Source organism: Heptranchias perlo, chromosome 15, assembly GCF_035084215.1.
Source record: "Heptranchias perlo isolate sHepPer1 chromosome 15, sHepPer1.hap1, whole genome shotgun sequence".
In the NCBI taxonomy this organism is placed as follows: domain Eukaryota; kingdom Metazoa; phylum Chordata; class Chondrichthyes; order Hexanchiformes; family Hexanchidae; genus Heptranchias; species Heptranchias perlo.
In genome coordinates, this window is record NC_090339.1 from 4236140 (window position 1) to 4257834 (window position 21695).

A 21695-nucleotide genomic window follows, 5' to 3' on the forward strand; every position below is an offset into this window, starting at 1 on the left:
GTGAATACTGCCTTGCCAGTGATGCCCACATCCCAAGAACAAATAAAAAAAGGTTAACTCACTCCTGTCTTTATTATTTTAACACAGGTTTATTTTAGTGAGTTAACATTTCTGAGGAAATGATGTATAAACACATTGAGCATTCAGCCACTAATATCACTAGACATGATCTCTAGTTAATGCATGCCTAAATACTTTATTTATAGTTACCGATGAGAGATGGGTCCCAATTGACAAAAGCAATGGGTGAACTTCTGAAGCAATATCAGTTCATTAAGAGTGGCAGCAATGTCCTCAGGCCTGGCCTCCTCCCTGGCCGACCGCAGTCACCAGACTCTCATTCTAGCTAGATTAACAGCACTAATTACAGTCAGGGAGAATATTCCTATAGACCCTGAATCTAATCTGATCTCGTAGGTTGCGGGGAGTCAGATCTGCTCCATTGTAGCCTGACTCGATTTGGTTACTGCAAGTTCAGAAACTTGATCTATAGGGTACGTAGAGACATTCTTTTGACTAACAGGGGCCTATATTTCTCTCCTTCAATTATGGGTTGACTCACTGTGGAGGATTTATTGTTTGGCCTGACGTTTAAATGACTAAACTCACCTAGAGAGTTTCAAATCTTGAATAGATCAACTTTGCTGTGGTTTTTGGCATGTATGGACAATGCATTAAAAGCTGATGCTGCTGATTACTTTTAAATGACTCTTAAGCGCCACTCAAAATTTCATCCCCGCCCAGCGCCGTTGATGAGTGCAGGATAAAATGTTTGATGCGCAGAGGCCCAATCGCGTTCCCTTAGCTGTTAACTGAAGCAGTTCATGAGCCTGTCAGAAAGCAGTAGGAAATGTTAAATGTCTGAAGGGCTGCGTACTTACACTGCAGGTGGCTGAATGTAGGAATGCAGGTGGCTGGAGCTTGGGAATCTGTATGGAATGTGGGTAGGGATTCCGAAAGGCTGGTGTCATGGGGAGGAATGAAAATGGCAGAAATAACCTCCTTAGATTCTAAACGCAGGAATGCTTCTGTGGATGAGTGTTCTACAGAGGACTGGATTCAATGTTCCAGTTGGACAATAACAATTAAGTGCACGACCTTGGCCCTCTCTCTGCCTTCCGGATGTTTCTGCCTCTCTCTGTTTTTCTTCTCTGTTTTTTTTCCCTGTTTGTTTTTTTGTTGAATGTGTATTCGGGGGTTCTGCAGGTGACACCTCTCTGTCTGAACACGGTGATTGCCTTGGCAACGGGCAGTTGCAGGGGCAGTCTGTAAACACCATGTATTGTTCTATATGTATAAATGCGTAGGCTTCAAGGAGATCCTGAACATTTACCTGAGGAAGGAGGAAGTCTCCGAAAGCTTGTGAATTTAAAATAAAATTGCTGGACTATAACTTGGTGTTGTAAAATTGTTTGCAATTGTCAACCCCAGTCCATCACCGGCATCTCCACATCTTGGCCCTAGTGAGAGGAGATCTCCTGCCCTGGATGAAATTATATTGTTCTCTGATATTTCAATGGTACTTTTAACTAACATTATAATTCCAGCTAGAATAGCCTGTGAGTGATATGACATAAATTTGGTTTTGAAAAATGTTAGTAGTTTTATGACACTCTGCTATTTCACACTTACTAGAAAGGTGTGTGTATGATATGTGATCATAGATTGGAGCGTGGGAACAGAGAGGGGAGAGGTGCACATTTTAGAAAGAAAGACTTGCATTTATATACCTCAGGATGTCCCAAAGCGCTTCACAGCCAATGAGGTACTTTTGCAGTGTAGTCACTGTTGTAATGTAGAGAACACGGCAGCCAATTTGCACACAGCAAGATCCCACAAACAGCAATGTGATAATGACCAGATAATCTGTTTTTAGAGATGTTGGTTAAGGGATAAATATTGGCCAGGACACTGGGGAGCACTCCCCTGCTCTTCTTTGAAATAGTGCCATGGGATCTTTTATGTCCACGTGAGAATGCAGACGGGGCCTCGATTTAACGTTTCATCCAAAAGACGGCACCTCCAACAGTGCAGCACTCCCTCACTACTGCAGTGGGAGTGTCAGCTTAGATTTTGTGCTCTTGTAGGATTTGAACCCACAACCTTTTGACTCAGAGGCGAGAGAGAGTGCCGCCCACTGAGCCACGGCTGACAGCTGAAAAATGACAGCTCGGCCTCCTGCGTGGGCATTCCACCTGAAGGTTGCAGTACCTCTGCTTTAGAGCTGAGGTCCAAGTGTTTACGATCTGTTTGGCACAGGTAAGAATAGAAAACGGGACAGGATGAGGAGTCAGGAATGCAATAGGCTTCAGCAGCCAGTCGATTCTATCTTCTGGAAGTCAGGAGACTGAAATACAGAATAATGCATTTTCAAATTTCATTTGAAGCTACAACATTTATTGCCCATCCTGAGTTGCCAGTTGCCCTGAGAAGGTGGTGGTGGGCTCCCTTCTTGAACTGCTGCATTGTAGCATTTTTATACAACTGAGTGGTTTGCTAGGCCACTTCAGAGGGCAGTTAAGGGACCGCCAAAGTTGGTGTGGGACTGGAGTCACACATAGGCCAGACTGGGTAAGGACGGCAGGTTTCCTTCCCTAAAGGACATTAGTGGATCAGTTGGGTTTTTAATGACAATTTGACAGCTTCATGGTCACTTTTCCTGAGACCAGCTTTTTATTTCCAGATTTTTTAAAACTGAATTCCAATTCTCAAACTGCCATGGTGGGATTTGTAAAGACTCACTTTTTCACTAATGTCCTTTAGCGAAGGAAACCTGCCATCCCTACCCAGTCTGGCCTATATGGGACTCCAGTCCCACACCAATGTGGTTGACTCTTAACTCCCCCCTGAAGTGGTCTCGCAAGCCCCTCAGTTTTCTCAAACTGCCACCAGTGGTTCAAGAAGAAGGCCCACCACCACCTTCTGAGGGCAACTAGGGATGGGTGTTAAATGCCGGCCTTGCCAGCGACGTGCTCATCCCGAGAATGAATTAAAGGAAAATATCCCTTGTCATCCACTTACTGGAAAAGGTATCGCATGAAGACTGCAGTTCTCTTTCTTTAAGCTTAATGTTGTGTGTCCTTCGCCGAGCCACAGAGTGCAGTGCATCAATACAAATTTGAACTTTCCCATGCTTTGTAGTTGGGTGAAAGCTAAATCAATTGTCAATGAGGTACTCAAGTAATTATGTATGGTGTGTCTGTTAAAATGGAAATTGGGACATTTAATGGGCTCATGTCCAGTATTGCCTTGTTAGTGCTGCAGTTCTGAGGTGGAGAGTTCAGTTATAGCTCGCACTTATTGACTGAGTGTCGTTGTCAGTCAGTTCATATCATATCCTGTCAATGTTGAGCAATTTTTGAATATTAATGACTTTGTTCGTCTGAAATTAATTTCATGCTTAATATAAGGATTTCTTTTAATAATTTCTTATTCTTATCGGAAGACCTTTTTTATCCTGAAGTAATCAATTGCAAGAAATGCTTTTGAGATCATGTAAAATCTGCAGAGCACAAAACAACGTGCCCTTATGTCGAACTTTCAACAAAGCAAAATATCCCCAAACAGAAGCAAAAGTAAGCAGATGATGATCAGTGGTGGGAGAGGAGCTAGAGGTGGTGACTAAAGGCAAGACACAAGGGAAGGGTTTTGCAGAGGTTTTATGAAGGAGAGGGCTTTAGGGAGAGTTTTGTAGTGTGTGGGGCCGGAGACATCTGAAGGCTCTTGTTACTTGAACCTCCCTAATGTTACTTTTACGTGATGTAGGACTTCCTTTACCTTTCTGGTCAGCTATTTACCTCCCAGGAAGACCAGTAAAGGACAGACGGGGCATGAGGTGCAAGGCCGCAGCTTAACATGTCAAAAAACCTCAAACCTCTGATACCTACGCAGATTTCAGTTTGACCTGTTAGTCACCAACCGTTTTTTCCAGTGAAGCATGTGGTATATCCAGATTAAATATCCCCTCAAACTTCCACTGGCCTAGTCAGTAACTGCTTGTTGCCACCCCAAACACTGTACCCACCCTGATGCACCTCGCTGCTTCTCCCTTGAACTGAATAACTATAACTCCAGTTCTTCACCAAGTCATTAGACATAGAAAAGCACCCCAGATATGATTTAAAATAGAACGTTGCAACAACACTGTGACTTACAATGGAAGTATAAATGCACCTGCTGCTCTCTGAATATTGGCGCTTCAATTCTAAAATGGCTTCCGTTGCGTCTTACCCGTGTTTTAAATACATTGAGACCGGTCTCTGTTGATGGTTCTGTGAGATAGGAGCAGTGCTTTTTGCTTACCGTGAACTCTCACACAAGTCCTTCTGTTTGGATGCTATTGCTGAGATCAACACATCAAAACCTTGCGTTCTTGGGTTTTGTCAGTACGTGGCCGTTTCTCGATGTCTTTCAGTGTGTACTGTGAGGAAATTTGGTCGGTGGTGTTACTAGGCGGCTGGATGGCAGAGAGAGACGGTAATGCCATTTGTTGAAAGGGTGAGGTGGTCAGGCACCTTTGGAGCTTGCTTGCTGGACTGTTGTGTAGTTACTTTCCAAATGGTGTTCCGATGATCTCCAGTATAAAAGAATTGCTAAGGGCTCAATAAATAAAGGTTTAAACAACTCAAAAGTGTGTTTCTCGCATGGAACTATCCTTCTGCACTTCTTAAAACAAATGACAAGTGGAACTGTGTGACTTGTCACCATGATGGTGCCCAAATAAACGAGGCAAGGAGGGGAATGGAAGCCGAGCAAAAATGTAACTATTGTTTGTTCTTGGTCCTGATTTACCAGCCATGGTCAGCACTGGATGACTCAGTGGTCTACAGGAAGTTCAGTAAAAGTCTGAGGAAAGCAGAGTGGAATAAACATCCTTGTATAAGTTTAACTAAATGGAGAGTCGAGTGTTGCTTTCAGCCAATCAGGCACCGCCAGCTCTGACGGATTGTGGTTTGTGAACTGCTTAGTTACTTTTTGCATAGTTGCCAAGTATATTCTGAGGTCCATCAAATCATTTGAGGATCGCCACTGGGGAGATCAGTGATGGTGAAGTTGGACGTCAACTAGTGATTTGGAGTGTACAGGTTGCCTGGAGTGTACAGGTTGCCAAGAGCAGACACAACTGCTATTGGTTATTCTTATGGAGGGAGGAGGGGGGATTCAGAGTCCAAACATCCCAGGAAATTTCTATAATTTTTTTTCCACGGACCACTCCTTCTGTTCACTGGGATATCGTAGTGAAGTTATCGATAGATTAGCGACACGTAGCCGGGACTTGGACTTTGTGCTTTAGAGTTTTTGTCTGACAAGACTGTATTTTCATTCGCTTTTTTTGAATTGTTAGATCAATGGAAGTATTAATGTTTCTATTTGAACCTTGTTGTGAAATTCTTATTTGAAAAATAGACCTTTTTGAAGTAGTTTTGTTTGGTCTGGCAAACTCATATCCAAACAGCACAACCCCCTCCCACCCCAACCAAAAATTCTGCCTACACCAAGGTATAGGCTTCCACCTCCGTAATATCACCCGTCTCTGCCCCTGCCCATCTGTTGCTGAAACCCTCATCCATGCTTCTGTTACTTCCAGACTCGACTATTCCAATGCTATCCCGGCCAGCCTCTCATCTTCCACTGTTCGTAAACTTGAGCTCATCCAAAACTCTGCGGCTCTTATCCTGCCTCGCACCAAGTCCCGTTCACCCATCACCCCTGTGCTCACTGACCTACTTTGGCTCCCAGTCCAGCAATGCCTCACATTTAAAATCTCATCCTTGTGTTCAACCACCTCCATGGCCTCTCCCCTCCCTATCTCTGTAACCTCCAATCCTCCGAGATCTCTGCGCTCCTCCAATTCTGGTCTCTTGTGCATCCCTGATTTCCTTCGCCCCACCATTGGCAGCTGTGCCTTCAGCTGCCTCAGCCTTGAGCTCTGGAATTCCCTCATTAAATCTCTGTCTCTGCACCTCTCTCTCCTTCTTGAAACCTACCTTTTTGACCACACTTTTGGTCACCTGTCCTAATGTCTCCTTTAGCTCATGTCAATTTTTGCCGGATAACGCTCCTGTGCACCACATTGGGATGTTTTACTATGTTAAAGGCGTTATATAAATGCGAGTTGTTGTATCCAGTCCAAAATACGATGGCCAGGAAAAGTGGTGACCTGCTCCAAAGTTCTTCTCTGAAGTGCCTTCCCATGACCAAATTATTATTAATATAAAACTGATGCGCCAACTTTGATAGGTTTGGTGCTCTCTCGTTATCATCCCGTTGATTAAATAACCATGAGGTTTTTGCAAGTTTGAATGTTTTTAATAGCCATGCCTTTTCAAAGGTGATGGATGAAACTGCGGACTAAGCTAAACAAGACTTGCCCTCGTCTTGCCGAGTAATCCGTGGGCTTGTCACGGCACGTCTTCTCAATGAAACTTCAAGGGTTAAGGACAAATGCAAGGTGGTGGTGTTTACATGTTTCTCGAAATAGACTTGACCAGTTACTTCCTGTGCTGATGCAAACCGAAAGTATGATTTGGATAAGAAATGGTTCCCTCCCATCGAATCAACAGCTGGCTTTTAAAAAAAATTTAGAGAATTGTTGAGGTGTTCTAATAAATAACTGACATCTACTCCTGATGCCGAGTGTCTGGAAATACTTGGTAATCACCAAACAGATTATTTTGTACAGGAGATAATATGAAGTGAGATTGTGTTTGGGTTCCATCCTGTACTGAGCACTCCATTTGGTGATTAGAAGACTGTGTCTGTAGACAGCTGCTGAAACAAAACAGTGTCTGGAACATGTCCAGATCTACTCAGATCCTCAAGGCAATCCTGGTGGCTGGTACCATAGAAAAAAGAAAGACTTGCATTTACATAGTGCCTTTCATGACCTCAGGACATCCCAAAGCATTTTACAGCCAATTAAGTACTTATGAAGTGTAGGCACTGTTATGATCATAGAATGATACAGCACAGAAGGAGGCCATTCAGCCCATCATGCCTGTGCCATCTCTTTGAAAGAGCTATCCAATTAGTCCCACTCCCCTGCTCTTTCCCCATAGCCCTGCAATTTTTTCCCCTTCAAGTATTTATCCGATTCCCTTTTGAAATTTCTTATTGAATCTGCTTCCACCGCCCTTTCAGGCAGTGCATTCCAGATCATAACAACTTGCTGCGTTAAAAAAATTCTCCTCATCTCGTCTCTGGTTCTTTTGCCAATTACGTTAAATTTGTGTCCTCTCGTTACCGACCCTTCTGCCACTAGAAAAAGTTTCTCCTTATTTACTCTATCAAAACCGTTCATGATTTTGAATACCTCTATTAAATCTCCCCTTAACCTTCTCTGTTCTAAGGAGAACAACCCCAGCTTCTCCAGTCTCTCCATGCAACTGAAGTCCCTCATCCCTGGCATCATTCTAGTAAATCTCTTCTGCACCCTCTCCAAGGCCTTGACACCCTTCCTAAAGTCTGGTGCTCAGAACTGAACACAATACTCCAGCTGAGGCCTAACCAGTGTTTTATAACGGTTTAGCATAACTTCCTTGCTTTCGTACTCTATGCCTCTATTTATAAAGCCATGGATCCTGCTTGTCTTTACAACAGCCTTCTCAACTTGTCCTGCCACCTTCAAAGATTTGTGTACATACACCCCCAGATCTCTGTTCCTGCACCCCTTTAAAATTGTACCATTTGGTTTATATTGCCTCTCCTCATTCTTCCTACCAAAATGTATCTCTTGATACTTCTCAGTATTAAATTTCATCTGCCAAGTGTCTGCCCAGTTCGCCAGTCTGTCTATGTCCTCCTGAAGTTTGTTACTATGCTCCTCACTATTCACTACATTTCTGAGTTTCGTGTCATCTGCAAACTTTGAAATTATATTCAAATCCAGGCCATTAATATATATCAAAAAGAGCAGTGGTCCTAATACTGATCCTTGGGGAACACCACTGTATACTTCCCTCCAGTCTGAAAAGCAACCATTCACCACTACTCTCTGCTTTCTGTCCCTTAGCCAATTTTGCCCTTTCAATCCCATGGGTTTCAATTATGCTAACAAGTCTATTAATGGTATTTTATTATTGCACTACAACACCCAAATCTGTTTCTTGCACCATTGGCTTTAATCTGTTCCCGAATCTGTTCGCCCTTTGACCTGTCCACATGCATGACCCTACATTTTACTAAGTTAAACATCATTTGCCAAACACGGGACCGTTCCTCCAACACATTGAGATCTGCTCGAAGTAGTCGAGCATCTTCTACAGTCCTAACACTCGCACGTAGCTTGGTACCTTCCGCAGACTTGCGCATCATTCACCCAATATCTACATCTAAACCATTAATGAAAATAGTAAATAGCAGTGGTCCTAACACCAATCCCCATGGGATACCACTGGTAACTGGTCTCCAAGTAGATCCAAATTCATTAATGCCTGTAGGCAGAAAGTGGCTGTTCAGACAATTCTCAATCCACCGCAGGAGATTGCCACTAATTCCAGATATAGTTGGACAGGCAACTTATGAGTGAAGGCTGTGGATCTGTACCATAGGTACATGATCTCTGGAAGGCTGAGCTAATGGAGATAAATTTAAAATAAGGGTAAAGGTCATGGAAGGGATATGATGTCATGGCCTGGAACTGAGGGTATAATAAGCGGACCATTGTAATGAGTGTTGGACATCTGGCTACTGAGCTGAGTAACTGTAAAGTGAGGCCTCCCTCAGTCTTCGCATCATCATGTGCGTTGTCTGTGAGTATCATTCCCTCTAATAAATCTATAAGTGAAAGACGCTGCATCATTAGAGCAAAGAAGGTTAAGAAAGTAAATAAAGAGAAACTGTTCCCATTGGCGGAAGGGTTGAGGACCAGAAGGCACAGATATTTAAGGGGATTGGCAAAAGAACCAAAGGCAACAAGAGGAAACACGTTTTTACGAGCGAGTAGTTATGATCTGGAATGCGCTGCCTGGAAGGGTGGTGGAGGCAGATTCAGTCGTGGCTTTAGGAATTGGATAAATACTTGAAGCAAAAAAATTTGCAGGGCTATGGGGACAAAGCAGGGAAATGAGATCAACTGGATTGCTCTAACAAAGAGCTGGCAGGGGTTTGATGGGCTGAATGGCCTCCTCCTGTGCTGTAACTGTTCTATGATTCTATGATCTCGAGTTCTCAATCCTGGCACAGAGACAATGACACCAAGCTTGTTTCTCCAGCATTTCTATGACTTCCCGTTTGGCCTCTGGTCTGCACTAGCCCACCTGGGGGTGTGACCCAGTGGTGAGACTGACTTCCACCCCGACGCTAAGTTTAAAAGTGACACAAACATTTATGATATTGAGCTATGGTGTTTTGACCTTGGCCAAAGTTGAAATTGTCCCCTTGTTTTTTTTAAATTCATTCATGGGATGTAAACATCGCTGGCAAGGCCAACGTTTATTGCCCATCCCTAATTGCCCTTGAGAAGGTGGTGGTGAGCCGCTGCCTTGAACTGCTGCAGTCCGTGTGGTAAATGTTCTCCCACAGTGCTGTTAGGAAGGGAGTTCTAGGATTTTGACCCAGCGACGATGAAGGAACGGCAATATATTTCCAAGTCAGGATGGTGTGTGACTTGGAGGGGAACGTGCTGGTGGTGGTGTTCCCGTGCGCCTGCTGCTCTTGTTCTTCTAGGTGGTAGGGGTCGCAGGTTTGGGAAGTGCTGTCGAAGAAGCCTTGGCGAGTTGCTGCAGTGCATCTCGTGAATGGTACACACTGCAGCCACAGTGCGCCGGCGGTGAAGGGAGTGAATGTTTAGGGTGGTGGATGGGGTGCCAATCAAGCGGGCTGCTTTGTCCTGGATGGTGTCGAGCTTCTTGAATGTTGTTGGAACTGCACTCATCCAGGCAAGTGGAGAGTATCCCATCACACTCCTGACTTGTGCCTTGTAGATGGTGGAAAGGCTTTGGGGAGTCAGGAGGTGAGTCACTCGCCGCAGAATATCCAGCTTCTGACCTGATCTTGTAGCCACAGTATTTATATGGCTGGCCCAGTTTAGTTTCTGGTCAATGGTAACCCCCAAGGATATTGATGGTGGGGGATTCAGCGATGGTAATGCTGTTGAGTGTAAAGGGGAGGTGGTTAGACTCTCTTGTTGGAAATGGTCATTGCTTGGCGTGAATGTTACTTGCCACTTATCACTCGTTAAAGCAGGACTGTTGAGAATAAGATGCAGATGAATCCAAACATAACTGAACCATCCAGCTGTGCTAAAGGGCAACCCTTAGAGCAGCGCAGAGAAAGCCAACGTAGGTTTCTGTTGCTGATGGTGGCTTTTATAGACAAAGTAGCAGTGTGATTATACCTTCAGTTAGTTGATGAGTTGTCAAGCTCATCAAGATAAAAGCTGACAGTACTTGCGAACAGAACACTTTCAGGACCCTAATGTGAGCAACGAGCTCTCTCAGTTCAGGTACAGCACAGAGCTTGGCAGAGCAAAGCTCCCACTACTCTGTCCTAACCATAGAAAGGCACCCCCAACTGAACCAGTGAGACCTTTCCAATACTATACCGGCCATCCTTCCGGTCTCTCGGAGCGGGTTTGCTAACCTTGCGGCAAGTTAGGGGGTATTTGTGCACTCTAGGCCTATGTCCAGAAGGAACTGGGTTGAGACTGCCCAAACTCATTTAACAGAGGACGTTTGAGAGCCAGAAGAGCAATGAGATCTTCATAGTTCAGTCTGGGCAGGATTTGAACCCAGAGGTGAAAGTACTATGTGCTTAACTGACAGCTCTTCCCACCCTCCCATCACTAATCACTTTGTAATTCATTTGCCGACGGTCTTGCTTTTGTTTTGCCATTTGTGATTTTTTTTTTGTGTGTCGTTGCACAGGGGAGGGGAGAGTCTGTGCAGTGTGAGGCAACTCCTCCTGGCAATCTCAATAATCCCAGCACGTTGCCATAGAAACCCACCACTCGTGCATTTTAAGAAAGGGTCAGGTGGAGATCCAGCACCTGAGTAATATGTTACACTTCACATCAGTGACTGATCAAAACGGATAATAAACGTTAGCACTGGTGTGTATCAGAAGGAACCGATTACAGTCGAGTTATACATTTTTTTATAATTAATAATGTGCTGGGTGAATAAAAATATGGTGGGTCAGTGCCACATCGTCATTTCTAACGGTATCACTCACCTTCTCCGGGGGTCTTTTCCACAAGTCCACTATCTTGTATGGGAATAAAGGTCTTGCTAATGGCCAAACTGGCTCGAGGCTTATGAATTTTGTTCTCTAGTTCTGTGCCAGTCTGACCACCTTAATTAGCTTCCTTCTTTACTTGTCTATACCTTTAATTGAAGGCCTACACCATCATGTCGCCCCTCAATTTTCTTTCATTAACTTAGTTGCCTCCTGAAAGAATTCCAGTAGATCTGTAAGGCGTGGCCTAGTCTTTCTAAAACCACCCTGACTGATCCTTATGATTCCTGGCAGTTGGTTGTTCAGGTGTCCTTTTATAATATCTCATAGTGAAACAAAGTGCACAATCTGGTGTCTTTGTGCTGATTGAATTGCATTCATTGGCTCTTTACCACTTGTCTCGTTGCAGGAAAAAACTAAAATTGTGGAACCGCTGGATTATGAGAGTGTCATTGTGCAACGGAAAACACAGATTCAGAATGATCCTCTGCGGGACCTTTTGCAATTCCCATTGGACGAGGTCTCGGTAAGTAAGCTGATTTATGCAGCTTATGTGTTGTGCAAAAATTCTAACGGTGCTTCAGGGTTTTGGACACGAAGGATAGTCACAGGTGAGGCACTGAGAGAGACGGGGTTGGATCATAGGAACAGGAGGAGGCCATTCAGCCCCTCGAGCCTGTTCCGCCATTCAGTTAGACCATTGCTGATCTGCACCTCAACTCCATTTTCCCGCTTTTGTTCCCTATCCCTTGATATCCTTACCTAACAAAAATGTATTGATCTCAGTCTTGAAAGTTCCAATTGTCCCCCAGCATCCACAGCCTTTTGGGGGAGAGAGTTCCAGATTTCCACTACCCTTTGTGTGGAAAAAGTGCTTCCTGATTTCACTCCTGAATGGCCGAGCTCTAATTTTTAAGATTATGCCCTCTTGTTCTTGATGAGTAAATAGTTTCTCCGTATCAACCCTATTAAATCCTTTTAACATTCCAAACACCTCGATCAGATCACCCCTCCCATAGTCAAGGGAATACAAACCGAATAGCAATGCCCATGGAACCCTATCCCAACACTGGAAATCTTCAGGAGACGAAGGTAGAAAATTTGGGGAAGAAAAATAAAAGATTCATTGTAACTTAGAGAAAAAACAACTTGTGCCTTTAGCATAATGAAACAAAGAGGTGAAAACGGAGGGCTAGGGGAGGAGACCAAAGACATGGCTTTGATGGGACTTGTAAAGGAGGTGGAGAGGGTTAGTCAGGGCATTACAGAGAATGGGGTGAACACAGTTGTAGGGTCTACCAGCAAAAAATGAAGCGTGGGGGAGAGAGGGAGGCCTGAGTGGATGGCATGAGCTGGCCTGTTGATTTGGAGATTGTTGCAGAGATCGGGAGAGGTGAAGCCATGGAATTTTAAAAAATAAAATAAATAAATATTTGAAAAAGGTCAATTTAAAAGAGCACGGGAACGGACCAAGTGGATAGCACTTTCAGAGTCCGTGCAAAGGTACAATGGGCTGAATGGCCTCCTGCACAGCTACAATGTTCTATAATGAGTTCTGTGGGCAATGGGCAATTTAATTCCAAAGTGTTGATTTCTGTGCAATGAATATGATAAATGACCGTAAGGCTTAATTGAGATTCAGTTACGCAGCTAATCCATCTCTTTACCATCCAAAAAATATATCTAAATTTCTTTGAGGTTTCTGAATACAGTATCGTTCTTTTCCTGAATAGATTTCTACAATTCCATGCCAGAGAAGAACCCTCCGCTCCACACTGCCTTCGGATGCTGAAAAATTGGCACAAAGCCTGCTGGTCAAAGAGGTACAAGACTTGGAAAATGTGATCCACTGACTGCCTGTTTATTAACTCTTGTTTCAAATCGGAGCCATTGATTAGCCTGTTTAAGCTGTACCAGTTCTTGTCACATTTGAAGTGAGGGCGCTTTGCAAAACTAGAATCAGAACCTTAAACATGGAAAAATATGACTACTTGATGCGATTTATGGTGTAATGATAAAAATGGTGAAAAAGAATGTTTTAGCAATGAAGTAGAATGCTGAGAAATCTTTCCTATCATCTATAGCTGTTACCTTTTCTAATAGAAGGTAGAATTGGTGTTTCCTCTAAACTTTATCAATGTCACAAAAGTATTACTAAATCATGTCAAGAGGAAATAGATATGACAGACATGTCTGTTTCTCCCTCTGCCGAGCACATGCACTATCTCTCTCTGTTTCTCTCTCTCTCTCTCTCTCTCTCTCTCTCTACCACTCTCTCTCTCTACCTCTCTCTCTCTCTCTCTCTCTACCTCTCTCTCTCTCTCTACCTCTCTCTCTCTCTCTCTCTTTCTCTCTCTCTGTGTCACGCCCTCTCTCTGTTGGGTGCCCCCTCTGAACTCCCGCTCTCCCCCGCCACCCTTTCTGTATTGTGGACACTCTGTGTCGCGCACACTCCCTCTCTCCGTTTCCTTTGCTTTTTCTCTCCCCCCTCTATCTGTTCACCGTGCTCTCTCTCTCTCTCTCACATGCTGTCACTCTCTGTCCCTATCATTTATATTTGTATATAATAGATAAATGTGTGCAAAAATAAGTATACATATTTATATCACTTGTTGCTCCACTGCAGTTGCAAAATTCTGCTGAATAGCAGATGTAATGAGGAAGCAGTTGCGACCATCGTTGAGATTATGCTGTGGTTTGAACTGTAATACTAAAATAAATTTTTTTTTAAAAGGCGTGGTATTTTAGTCATGACGTGGTAGGGAGATGTAAAGATCAGTGAGGTCCCTGCTCTCTGCTAAGTTAGCTCATCGCAGCCAGGGGCAGGTGAGACAGAAAGAGAAGACTTGCATTCCTACCTCAGGACGTCCCACAGTGCTTTACAGCCAAAGAAGTATTTTTGAAATATACCCACTGTTGTAATGTAGGAAATGCGGCAGCAAATTTGTGCACAGCAAGATCCCACAAACAGCAATGTGATAATGACCAGATAATCTGTTTTAGTGATGTTGGTTGAGGGATAAATATTGGCCAGGACACTGGGGAGAACTCCCCTGTTCTTCTTCGAAATAGTGCCATGGGATCTTTTACGTCCACCTGAGAGGGAAGATGGGGCCTCGGTTAACGTCTCACCTGAAACATGGCACCTCCGACAGTGCAGCACTCCTTTAGTACTGCAGTGGAGTGTCAGCCTGGATTATATGCTGAAGTCTCTGGAGTGGGTCTATGAACCCACGACCTTCTGACTTGCAGGCGAGAGTGCTACCAACTGAGCCACGACTGACCCATGGTGAGAGAGGTGCAAGTGGAACTGGTGTCTTTGGGCTAGTAAGGGAACAATGAGCCAGGGTTTCTGCTCTTGGTTGTTGTCCAGTAACTCTTGCTGCAACATGATTGTGGGCGGAAGTTGGTGAGGACTGGATCAGGCTCCACTTTGCTCTTTTTCCCTCTCTCGCCCAGATAGGTGAATAAACCTGGAGGTAAAGAATCGTCATTGGCGCAAGGTACCAGGAGGATGACAGTAGCTACAAAATTAGAGTTAGTGCCTTCAGAAGAGGAGGGGCGAAAGTGACCAGATACCTCACGAGTGATGTCGTCCCATGTAGCCAAAGGAGGACGAACAAACTTGCATTTGTCTAGTGATTTCACATTTTCACTGTTTTGTACGCAAATGAGACAGCTAATTTGCACACAGCATAATCCCACAAACGGCAAGTAAGATTGAGCAGCTAATCTCTTCTGGTGCTGCTGGTTGAGGAATTAATGTTGGCTAGGGTCTTTTATAAGAGAGCAGACAGGGCCTCAGTTTAATGTCTCATCCGAAAGATGGCACCTCCGACTGTGCAGCACTCCCTCGGTACTGCACTGGGCATGTCAGTCTAGATTAGGTGCTCAAGTCCTTGGAAGGGGACTTGAACCTACAACTTTCTGTCTCAGGTGAGCGTGCTAACACTGGGCCACAACTGACACATCGTGCATTACACAGTCTGTTGGTAATAGATGGATTTTCAATTGGAGAGAGAGAATTCCAAGTTCTTGTAACCCAAGAAAATCTGTTGCATTGTCCTAATGAAAATATAAATATTTCTGTTTCCATCCCTTCCCCTGACTATTAGAATCGAGTTTCTGTTTTGTAACAGAATTTGAAAATAAATTATAGATAACCTTTTTAGTATAATACAAGCTTCTCCCTAATAGATGTGCTGTCTTTCTTTCTGTATTTAATATAGTATGCCTTACTCTATTTAAGTTTGTAGTCACGTAGAATATTGGCTATCCTGAGGAAACATTATCAGGCCATTTCCCATTTACTGAATGGTTCCTGAGTATGATGTGGGCAGTATAGGTGTCACTATTAGAGAACAGAGGAAAACCCTCTTTTAGTTATCTGGTTGTCTGTTCAGATTTTACAATTTAACTAATAAACATCTCTTCTGGTCCATTTCTGGATACTAAGAAAAAAGAACTTGCATTTATATGGTGCATTTCACAACCCCAGGATGTCCCAAAGCGCTATACAGCAAATTAAGTAATTTTGAAGTGTAGTCACTGTTGTAATGTAGGAAATGCGACAGCCAATTTGCGCACAGCAAGATCCCACAAACATCAATGAGATAATGACTAGATCATTTGTTTCTTGTGGTGTTGGTTGAGGGATAAATGTTGGCCAGGACACTGGGAAGAATTCCTCCACTCATGTTTGAAAAGTACCTTGAGATCTTTTGCATCTACCTGAGAGGACAGATGGGGCCCCAGTTTAACGTGCCGAAAGATGGCACCTCCGACAGTGCAGCACTCCCTCAGTACTGCATCAATGCGTCAGCCTAGATTATGCACTCCAGTCTCTGGAGTGGGACTTGAGCCCACAAACTTCTGACTCAGAGGCAAGAGTGTTACCAACAAGCTAAGGCTAACATAAGCAGCTGTAAGAGTGAATAAATCTTTTAAGTGACTGTGTTGTAATTCTTCAGAACGTTGAAGGCCTGTCTTAACTAAAGCCTCTGAAAAGGTTAGTTGTTCTTGTGAGTGTGATTACTTGGGCGAGGCAGATTTGATGACAGTAATGATTGTAGATTCAAAATTGCATTGAGCATAACCTAAAACTCCTTGGTGCAAAAAGAAGGAAGTAAATATTTGAGGCATGGTGGCATGCTATTCAGGTTTTTTTGCCTTCAATTCACAACACGCAGCTAAATCGTCCTCTGAATTCTATTACAGAGATAAGGTTTTTATGTTTAGCATTCACAGAAGAAAAGGGAATTGGATATATACTTGAAAAGGAAACATTTGCGGGTCTATAGGGAATGAGCAAGGGAGTGGGACTAATTGGTAGCTCTTTCAAAGAGCCGCCACAGGCACGATGGGCCAAATGGCCTCCTTCTGTGCTGTATGATTCTATAAGAAAATTGCATTGGTTGCAGTGACTTACTCACAGTCAGCTTAGACATCCTTTCCCCATATCCTTTTTACCTTTTACTTACTCAAAAAAAAAATTATCCAATTCCTTTTTGAAAGCTTTAATGGATTCTACATCCATATATACCTCATCAAAACCCCTCATAATATTGAACACCTCTCAATTTCTCAAGTCTCTTCTCAGAACTAAATCCTCTCGTTCCTGGTGTCACCTTTGTGAATCTTTTCTATACCCTCCCTATGACCCTGACATCTTCCCCTAAAGTAGGGTGCCCGATGCTGAACACACTATTTTAACTACAGCCCAACCAATGATTTGTTTGGATTCAGTATTACCTCTATTCTTTTGTACTCTGTGCTCCTATTTATAAAATCTAGGGTCCCCTATAGCAAATTTTTACCAACATGTCCTCCTACTCGTTGCTCTTTGTGGGATCTTGCTGTTTGCCAATTGGCTGCCGTGTTTTCTACATAACAACAGTGACTACACTTCAAAAGTAATTAATTAGCTGTAAAGTGCTTTGGAATATCCTGAGGATGTGAAAGGCGTTACATAAATGCAACTTGTTTCCCTAGGCCAAAAAAACAACCGTTAACCACTACTTTATATTTTCAGTCTTTTAACCAACTTCCTATCCAGACCCACCTCCGATGCAGCACCTTATCAAATACCTCTTGAAAATCCATAGACGCAAGATCCACAGCCTTTATCATTACACTCTGTAATTTCCTCAAAGAATCTATTAAATTTGTCATGACTTGCCTTTTACAAATCCATGTTGGCTGTCCTTAATTAACCCAAGACTTTGTAAATGAATATCAATTTTATCCTGTATGGACTTTTGAGGTGGGGTAATGGAGTTAAACGAACCCTGGATGGATTTAATAAGCATTTGGATATTGAATGGGACTGTGCAGGCTTGTTGTCAATGCATAAGGTAAAATGGGCCGAAGAGCCTTTCTCACTCTTGCTATCTGCAAAAGAATGCCAGATTACATCAGAATTACTATTCAGAACAGCCTTTAAATTGAAATTGATCAAAATTAATGATTTGAGGAAAATTAGATTGAGGAGTAGTATTTTTTAAAAACATGATATTTTTAAAAGTGATGCATCACCTTTGTAGGAATTGGGACATCGCGAAGGGTCGCTCCCTGTTGCTTTTGCTGCATTTGGTATAACTGTGCTGATCATCTTATCTTGTGTGTGGTCATTTATTTACAGTGCATCAGGACCTATAATTCAGACTGGCACCTGGTAAACTACAAATACGAAGGTTACGCAGGAGATTTCAGATCGTTGCCAAGGTAAGATTTTTACTTCAGTTTGTTGTGATTAAGCTATCCCGGGTGTCCAAACTATGGTCCCCGAGCCCTGCCTTGGAGTCCTATTTGTAATTGCTTAGAATCATAGACTGATACAGCACAGAAGGTGGCCATTCAGCCCATCGTGTCTGTGCCAGCTCTTTGAAAGAGCTATCCAATTAGTCCCATTCACCTGCTCTTTCCCCATAGCCCTGCAAATTTCTCCCGTTCAAGTATTTATCCAATTCCCTTTTGAAAGTTACCTATTGAACTCTTCTTCCACCACCTTTTCAGGCAGTGATAACTCGCTGCTTAAAAAAATTTCTCCGCATGTCCCCTCTGGTTCTTTTGCCAAATACCTTAAATCTCTGTCCTCTGGTTATCGACCCTTCTGCCAGTGGAAACAGTTTCCCCTTATTTACTCTCTCAAAACCCTTCATAATTTTGAACACCTCCATCAGATTTCCCCTCAACCTTCTCTGTTCTAAAGAGAACAGTCCCAACTTCTCCAGTCTCTCCAAATAACTGAAGTCCCTCATCCCTGGTACCGTTCCAGAAAATCGCTTCTGCACCCTCTACAAAGCCTTGACATCCTTCTTAAAGTGTGGTGCCCAGAATTTAACACAATACTCCAGCATAACGAGAGATTTATAAAAGTTTAGCATAACTTCCTTGCTTTTGTACTCAATGCCTCTATTTATAAAGCCAAGGATCCTGTATTCATTTTTCATATCCTTATCAACTTTTTTTTATTTGTTCGTGGGATGTGGGCGTCGCTGGCAAGGCCGGCATTTATTGCCCATCCCTAATTGCCCTTGAGAAGGTGGTGGTGAGCCGCCTTCTTGATCCGCTGCAGTCCGTGTGGTGACGGTTCTCTCACAGTGCTGTTAGGAAGGGAGTTCCAGGATTTTGACCCAGCGACGATGAAGGAACGGCGATATATTTCCAAGTCAGGATGGTGTGTGACTTGGAGGGGAACGTGCATGTGGTGTTGTTCCCATGTGCCTGCTGCCCTTTTCCTTCCAGGTGGTAGAGGTTGCGGGTTTGGGAGGTGCTGTGGAAGAAGCCTTGGCGAGTTGCTGCAGTGCATCCTGTGGATGGTACACACTGCAGCCACTGTGCGCCGGTGGTGAAGGGAGTGAATGTTTAGGGTGGTGGATGGGATGCCAATCAAGCGGGCTGCTTTGTCCTAGATGGTGTCAAGCTTCTTGAGTATTGTTGGAGCTGTACTCATCCAGGCAAGTGGAGAGTATTCCATCACACTCCTGATTTGTGCCTTGTAGATGGTGGAAAGACTTTGGGAGTCAGGAGGTGAGTCACTGACTCCATAAACATCATAACTCCATGACGTTATGATGGAGGGAAGGCCATTGATGAAGCGGTTGAAGATGGTTGGGCCTAGGACACTGCCCTGAGGAACTCCTGCAGCAATGTCCTGGGGCTGAGATGATTGGCCTCCAACAACCACTACCATCTTCCTTTGTGCTAGGTATGACTCCAGCCATTGGAGAGTTTTCCCCCTGATTTACATTGACTTCAATTTTACTAGGGCTCCTTGGTGCCACACTCGGTCAAATGCTGCCTTGATGTTAGGGGAAGTCACTCTCACCTCACCTCTGGAATTCAGCTCTTTTGTCCATGTTTGGACCAAGGCTGTAATGAGGTCTGGAGCCGAGTGGTCCTGGCGGAACCCAAACTGAGCATCGGTGAGCAGGTTATTGGTGAGTAAGTGCCACTTGATAGCACTGTCGACGACACCTTCCATCACTTTGCTGATGATTGAGAGTAGACTGATGGAGCGGTAATTGGCCGGATTGGATTTGTCCTGCTTTTTGTGGACAGGACGTACCTGGGCAATTTTCCACATTGTCGGGTGGATGCCAGCGTTGTAGCTGTACTGGAACAGCTTGGCTAGAGGCGCAGCTAATTTTGGAGCACAAGTCTTCAGCACCACAGCTGGGATGTTGTCGGGGCCCATAGCTTGTCCTTCAAAGATTTCTGTATGTGCACAGGTCTCTCTGTTCCTGCACCCCTTTTAAAATTGTACCATTTAGTTTATATTGCCTCTCCTCTTTCTTCCTACCAAAATTATCACTACAGAATTCTCAGTGATAAATTTCACCTGCCCTGTGTCTGCCCATTTCACCAGTTTGTCTATGTTCTCCTGAAGTCTGCTACTATCTCCCTCACTCTTTTCTGAGTTTCGTGTCATCTACGAACTTTGAAATTATATCCTCTATACCCACGTCCAGGTTATTAATATATATCAAAAAGAGCAGTGGTCCTAATACTGACCCCTGGGGAACACCACTGTATACTTCCCTCCAGTCTGAGAAACAGCCATTCACCACTACTCTCCGCTTTCTGTTCCTTAGCCAATCTTTGATTCCAATCCCCTTTTAACTCACTGAAATTAGCTCTCTTCCAGTTGAGTATTTTTACGTTTGATTGTTCCTTGTCCTTTGCCATAACTATTCTAAACCGAATGATTTAGGTTAATAATTATTTGCTTATTGTTTGAAATTTGTGTGAGGTTTGGAAAGGGCTCTTTGTGCTGTTGCCTCATTGGTGAATTAATCCTAAATAGATCTGCATGAGATCTATGCGTTTGCATGTATATATTCACACGTACACTTTTTCTTTTCCTCTTTCTTCTCTCTTGTCCATCACTTTTTTGTTCTTTCTTTGTCTTTCTCTCTCTTCTCTCTTTTTGTCTCTTTCTCTAACTCTCTCGATCTCTCTTTATGTATTGTGTGTGTGTGTGTGTGTATATATTTAACACACGTGTGTGTGTGTGTGTGTGTGTGTGTGTGTGTGTGTGTGAGATATATATAGTATATTATGTGCACGTGAGATTCCATGATACACACCTATGTGGCCAAGAAGATGCAATGTTTGGATTTACCTGCTCCAGTAGACTGATGAAGCTTTATGCCGGTACAGTTGAGAGAAATAGACTGGCCAAGGTTTCCCACCCATTTGCTTTGATAGGTGAAAGTTCATGGGCTGGTGCTCAGAAGGGGAAAACCTCGGCGAGCCTGTCCAAAGGAAAGACCCCCTAACCCCCTAACCCCCTTCCCCCACCTCCCACCCTGGCAATACCACATAATGTAACGTGTGAGCAGCAACATTGTTCCTTACCTTTACTCTCCATACCGACCAGGCAAGCCCAAAATCTCAAGCGGTTCTTGGGGAAGAATTAAATGCAACTCTATTCTGATAATTAGAATAAATAAAGTATATTAGATTTTGACAGGTGGTTTAATCATGAATGAGTTTATTATCTTTCATCTGACCTTCTGGGGAAGAAAGCACACGGCAAGGAAGGTTGAATTCCACAAGTACAGGGGGTGTGATTAAAGGCCTCGCTGTTTCCCAGCTAAATTGCCTGCACACTCTCTCCCTTGCCCTTGAGTGTCTGGCGAGGCCGGCATTTATTGCCCATCCCTAATTGCTCTTGAGAAGGTGGTGGTGAGCCGCCTTCTTGAACCGCTGCAGTCCGTGTGGTGAAGGTTCTCCCACCGTGCAATGCCCTGGCTTTGTGGCCTAGAGAACCAGATCCCCATCGAGTGACAGACCAGTTGATCAGCTCAATAAGTTTAATTGCGTTTAAATGAAAGATGTTCAGGTCCTGTGATCTGACCGGGTGGATGGATACTGTACTTGGAGACTATAGTGCTGCTGTCTGCAATACAATTCTGTGTTCTTTAACAAACTTTACTCCGGATTCAAAACATTCCAGATTGGTTTGCCTGACAGAAAAATACCCATTTTAAACAGCATGTGTTGGTAACATTCAC

At 43.7% G+C, this 21695-nt stretch overlaps 1 protein-coding gene across 1 annotated transcript in view; it reads left to right on the top strand.

Annotated features, from left to right (window-relative positions):
* Positions 1-21695, top strand: part of dock11 (dedicator of cytokinesis 11) — a 273861-nt gene that overhangs the window by 23988 nt on the left and 228178 nt on the right. Inside the window, exons 2-4 of the mRNA XM_067996777.1 lie at positions 11585-11701; positions 12909-12998; positions 17816-17898. Coding sequence (XP_067852878.1) covers positions 11585-11701; positions 12909-12998; positions 17816-17898 — 290 coding nt within the window. The remainder of the gene's footprint in view (positions 1-11584; positions 11702-12908; positions 12999-17815; positions 17899-21695) is intronic.